We start from the raw sequence: 6,000 nt of genomic DNA on the forward strand, positions 1-6,000 counted from the left end.
CGAGAGGGCACTGCACAGTGAGGGCATCTTGGCTTGTGATGGGGGTGGGGAAGCTCCTTCCGTGAGGGAAGAGTTGTTATGCTGTGGCCATGAGCCCACAAGCAGAGAGGCCTAGAGGAAGTGAGGGGGAGGGGAAGGGGAAGGTGGTAAGAGACAGGTGAGAGAAGGGCTTAAAAAATCCTCAGATTCATGGCCTGGGTGCAGTGGCTCACACCTGTAATCCCCACACTTTGGGAGGCTGAGGTGGGTGGATCACCTGAGGTCAGGAGTTCAAGATGAGCCTGGCCAACGTGGCAAAACCTGGTCTTTACTAAAAATACAAAAGTTATCTGGGCGTGGTGGCAGGCGTCTGTAATCCCAGCTACTCAGGAGGCTGAGGTAGGTGAATCGCTTGAACCTGGGAGGTGGAGGTTGCAGTGAGCTGAGATCGCACCACTGCACTCCAGCCTGGACCACGAGAGTAAAACTCCGTCTCAAACACACACACACACACACACACACACACACATAAATTAGCTAGGCATGGTGGTATGTGCCTGTAGTCCTAGCTACGCAGGAGGCTGAGGCAGGAGAATCTCTTGAACCTGAGAGGCAGAGGTTGCAGTGAGCCAAGATCGTGACACTGCACCCCAGCCTGGGCAATGGAGTGAGACTCTGTCTCAAAAAAAAAAAAAAAAAAAAAAAGAATCCTCAGGATTCTAATGATAGCCATCAGCCTGGGGGCCTGCCGTGGCCAACCCTTCTGACTTTGTGCTTGATTTTACAAATGCTCTGCTGCCTCGTCCCTCCACCTTCCAGCCTCTAACTGATGTGTTTCAATGTCCCTTTTCTTACCCCATACCCTCCCCACAACAACAGGGTTGAGTTCCAGAACAAGTTCTATGTCGGGGATGGTTACAAGTTTTCTCCGTTCTCCTTTAAACACATCCTGGATGGCACAGCCGAGGAGTAGGCTGAGGGCTGCACCTCCCGCAGCGGTCTCCATGCCAATGAAACAAGTTCAGTCTGTCTTTGGTATCAGCCCCTGCAAGGCGTTCAATGGGAAGGTTGTTCTTGGCTCACCTGAAGCATGAAGCTGTGTATTATTTGAATATCAGCCTGTGGATTTGACACGACTTAACCATGTCAGAGAAGAAGGACTTTGGCAAGTGGTTTTTGTCTTCGTGTGGGGTATTAATTCTCAAATAATAAAATAATTGAGAAATGAGGGGAGAATGCTAAACAGATGTCTTCTTGCAATATTTTAAATACTGTATTTGAGAAAATAAACATCTGAGTCATTCACTTTTTCCTTAAGATGTCTTTATTCGGCCGGATGCAGTGGCTAATGCCTGTAGTCTTAGCACTTTGGGAGGCCAAGGCGGGTGGATCACCCAAGGTCAGGAGTTCGAGACCAGCCTGGCCAACATGGTGAAACCCCGTCTCTACTAAAAATACAGAAATTTGCTGGGTGTGGTGGCAGGTGCCTGTAATCCCAGCTACTCGGGAGGCTGAGGCAGGAGAATCACTTGGACCCTGGCGGGTGGAGGTTGCAGTGAGCCGAGATCATGCCACTGCACTTCAGCCTGGGAGACAGAATGAGACTCCATCTCAAAAAAATAAGCAGTGAGCAGAGATTGCACCACTTCACTCCAGCCTGGACGAAAGAGCAGCGACACTCCATCTCAAAAAAAAAAAAAGATGTTTTTATTCAAAATTATTCCATACCAGACTGGGCACAGTGACTCATGCCTGTAATCCCAGCACTTTGGGAGGCTGAGGCGGGTGGATTACCTGAGGTTGGGAATCCAAGACCAGCCTGACCAATATGTTGAAACCCTGTCTCTACTAAAAATACAAAACTTAGCTGGGCATGGTGGCAGGCGCCTATAGTCCCAGCTGCTTGTGAGGCTGACGCAGGAGAATCGCTTGAACCCAGGAGGTGGAGGTTGCAGTGAGCCAAGATCGAGCCACCTCACTCTAGCCTGGGTGACAGAGCAAGACTCCATCGAAAAAAAAAATTATTTCATACCATTTACTACTGACAATTATAGGCCAAAGCCAAACAACAGAGCTACACAAACTAATCCCAGAGAAGGATTATGCATATTCTATTTCCTCATTTCCTCCTTCCTCAAACACCTTTTCCCCTTGTCTAGGGCTAAGCATTACAAGCTTAGGAACTTTCTCATGAATTTTCACTGAGGAAGAAGAGATAATGTTCTCGATTGGAGGGAGGGCCGCCCCCGGTGTGGACCTCTGGATTGCTAAATCCTGTGAAAAGAAGTGTGGCAACAGGACATCATCAAGGACTTTGTTTACTGTCAATGCATGTTATGCTGGAGTAACTGGAGAAAGAGATTTGGAGACTTGGACGAGTTCAGAAAATGGTGTGCTGGGAGGGAAACCACCAAGTGGTCTGGCCTGTTACTCCCTGGCTCTGTGGGCGCCAAAGTCATCAAAGGCATCTTAAGTGCCTACACTAGCAGACTCCTAAGAGTCCGATAAGATAGATATATGATATACAATATTAAGATATATATATATGTTTGCATATATATAGAGAGGTAGGGTCTCACTCTTGCCCAAGCTGGAGTGCAGTGGTGTGATCACAGCTCACTGCAGCCTCAACTTCCCTAGCTCAAATGTTCCTCCCACCTCAGCCTCCTGAGTAGCTGGGACTACAGGGGTGTACCACCATGCCCAGCTAATATTTTTTAGTTTTTTGTAGAGTTGCAGTGGGTAGGGAGCGTCTCACTATGTTGCTCAGGCTGGTCTTGAATTTCTGGGCTCAAGCTATCCTCCCGCCTCAGCCTCTCAAAGTGCTGGGGTTATAGGCATGAGCACAGAGCCCCACTGACTGTTTTGTCTGGATGGACTTTATCCATGTAGATTATTATCTTTTTGGTAACTATACTGATAGAATTAAGTATAGTTGTCTTTTTTATTTTTTTAGTGCCTTAGCAATTTACAAAGTACTTAATAGTATCTTATTTAATTTTTTTTTTTTTTTTTTGAGATAGGACCTCACTCTGTCTCAGGGACATGCTGGAATTTAGTGGTGCAATCTCACCTCACTGCAACCTCCAGCCTCCCAGGTTCAAGCAATTCTCCAGCCTCAGCCTCCTGAGTAGCTAGGATTACAGGCAACCGCCACCACCCATGGCTAATTTTTGTACTTTTAGTGGAGACAGGGTTTCACCATGTTGGCCAGACTGGTGTCTTAAAATCCTGGCCTCAAGTGATCCGCCTGCCTTGGCCTCCCAAAGTGCTGGGATTACAGGTGTGAGCCACTGCACCTGGCCAGTTCTAAATTTTCAAAGTAAAGTTCTAAAAGAGTTGATTAAATTCAAAATTATGCTTTGGATGAGACTCTGTTTTTCTTTTGTTTTGTTTTGTTTTTTTTTTGTTTTTGTTTTTTGTTTTAAGATGGAGTCTCGCTTTTTTGTTTTTGTTTTTTGTTTTAAGATGGAGTCTCGCTCTGTCGCCCAGGCTGAAGTGCAGTGGCGCTAGCTCGGCTCACTGCAAGCTCCGCCTCCCGGGTTCATGCCATTCTCCTGCCTCAGCCTCCTGAGTAGCTGGGACTACAGGCGCCCGCGACAGTGCCTGGCTAATTTTTTGTATTTTTAGTAGAGACGGGGTTTCACCGTGTTAGCCAGAATGGTCTCGATCTCCTGACCTCGCAATCTGCCTGCCTCGGCCTCCCAAAGTGCTGAGATTACAGGCGTGAGCCACTGCACCTGGCCGAGACCCTGTTTTTTAAGTGCCCACCTGCCCTGTGTGTGGCAAAACTGACTGGTGCTCATGGAAGCAGCATTGCTCAAACGTAAAAGGAAGCTTCTATGTCACCTTCCATGCCAGTGTCATGACTTTTCCAGCACGGTGGAAGGCACATATTAGATGCTCGATAAATGTTCACTTAATGAGGCTGAGCAAAAGAATGATGGCTAAGGTCAGAAGGTGTACATGTTTGATTGAGTCCCAACTTTGATGCTTTATCATGAGTGCCCTCAGGAAAGAAATGGAGTTGTGGCCGGGCGCGGTGGCTCAAGCCTGTAATCCCAGCACTTTGGGAGGCCGAGGCGGGTGGATCACGAGGTCAGGAGATCGAGACCCTCCTGGCTAACACGGTGAAACCCCGTCTCTACTAAAATACAAAAAATTAGCTGGGCGTGGTGGCGGGCGCCTGTAGTCCCAGCTACTCGGAGGCTGAGGCGGGAGAATGGCGGGAACCCGGGAGGTGGAGCTTGCAGTGAGCCGAGATCGCGCCACTGCACTCCAGCCTGGGCGACACAGCGAGACTCCGCTCTCAAAAAAAAAAAAAAAAGGAAAGAAAGAAATGGAGTTGTTCCCCTCATTGCCAAATGGAAATAATGATCTCCACCTCTCTGAACTGTAGAAAAGGTGGTTATAAAGCCCTGGGTATGGAGGAGATACCGTCAGTGATGGCTGAACTGGGAGAATAGACTAAGACAGCATGCAAATGGTGGGATAAGAAATCCACCAATCCCATGCCCCCATGGCCACTGGATGATTTTCAGGTTTTCAGCTCACTACTGTCCATCTCAACAACTATCTAAAAAGAACAGTGTGCTTAAGTGGATCACCAGCCTTTTGACCCTGAATTCTATTTTGTTTATTTTTGTATACCACTCTGTAGTTTTAAAGTAGAATTAGGCCAGGCATGGTGGCTCACGCCTGTAATCCCTGCACTTTGCGAGGCCGAGGTGGGTGAATCGCTTGAGGCCAGGATTTTGGGACCAGCCTGGCCAACATTGTGAAACCCCATCTCTACTAAAAGTATGAAAATTAGCCGGGCATAGTAGTGCACGCCTGTAATCCCAGCTACTCAGGAAGCTGAGGCAGGAGAATCACTTGAACCCAGGAGGCAGAGGTTGCAGTGAGCCGAGATCATGCCACTGCACTTCAGCCTGGGAGACAGAGCGAGACTCTATCTCAAAAATAAATAAATAAATAAAAATAAATAATGTTTTTAAAGTAAAAAATTAGAATTACCTAAAAGACATTGCACCTTTCAAGTGTATGACAGTGTAACAATATTTAACACTTGTTTTATTAAGTGAATGCTTAAAAGTATTCAACATTAAATTCAATTCACAGTAATGTTTGCAAATACATTATTATCAATTCTTAAATATTTCAAATCAAGCAACTTGAAGTTCAGAAGCCTTGCTCTCAAATAACTCTTCTACAGTGACACAAAGACTGATAGGAGCCTATGAGTTGAGTCCCAGTCTCTAACCAACATGACTGTATCCTCACTGGTGAACTCGTGTGAGGGAGCTCCAAGGTTAAGAGGTGCAGGCCCCTCTCAGATCCTGCCAGATGCATCTGTGTGACCCATTGCAAGGGCAATAATCACCATCAAAATCTTCACTTGCAATGGGTGCACACAGGAGGAATGCAAACACCTAGTAAAGAAACTCGAATGGGCTATCCTGATAGGCCTTGCACTCATCCTTTACTCCTTTTTTTTTTTTTTTTTTTTTTTTTTTTTTTAAGACAGAGTCTCATTCTTTCTCCCAGGCTGGAGTGCAGTGGCACGATGTTGGCCCACTGCAATCTCCGCCTCCCAGCCTCAAGCAATTCTCCTGCCCCATTCTCCTGAGTAGCTGGGACTACAGGCATGGACTACCGCTCCCAGCTAATTTTTGTATTTTTAGTAGAGATGGGGTTTTGACATGTTGGCCAGGCTGGTCTTGAACTCCTGACCTCAAGTGATACACCTGCCTTGGCCTCCCAAAGTGCTTGGATTACCCAAAGTGCTTGTGAACCACCACTCCCAGCCCATTCTTTACTTCTTCTTCTTCTTTTTCTCTTTTTTTTCACACAGAGTCTCACTCTGTTGCCCAGGCTGGAGTGCAATGGTGTGATCTCAGCTCACTGTAACCTCTGCCTCACAGGTTCGAGTGATTCGCCTGCCTCAGCCTCCCGAATAGCTGGGATTACAGGCGCATGCCACCACACCTGGCTAATTTTGTATTTTTTTTTTTTTTTTTT

General features: G+C 46.9%; 1 protein-coding gene and 1 pseudogene across 5 annotated transcripts in view; one reads left to right on the plus strand and one right to left on the minus strand.

The window, feature by feature from the left end:
• Window positions 1-1,284, plus strand: part of ATP6V0A4 (ATPase H+ transporting V0 subunit a4) — a 93,027-nt gene extending 91,743 nt beyond the window's left edge. For all 5 annotated transcript variants that reach the window (XM_017880386.1, XM_017880383.1, XM_017880385.1 and 2 more), the window contains one exon: window positions 859-1,284. In XM_017880386.1, the coding sequence (XP_017735875.1) occupies window positions 859-952 (94 nt within the window). In that variant the 3' untranslated portion in view covers window positions 953-1,284. The remainder of the gene's footprint in view (window positions 1-858) is intronic.
• A 795-nt stretch (window positions 1,285-2,079) lies between these two features.
• LOC108534842 (cytochrome b-c1 complex subunit Rieske, mitochondrial-like) overlaps window positions 2,080-6,000 on the minus strand; it is a 5,392-nt pseudogene continuing 1,471 nt past the window's right edge.

The sequence above is a fragment of the Rhinopithecus bieti genome, unplaced genomic scaffold (assembly GCF_001698545.2).
Source record: "Rhinopithecus bieti isolate Rb0 unplaced genomic scaffold, ASM169854v2 scaffold_11401, whole genome shotgun sequence".
Taxonomy (NCBI): Eukaryota; Metazoa; Chordata; class Mammalia; order Primates; family Cercopithecidae; genus Rhinopithecus; species Rhinopithecus bieti.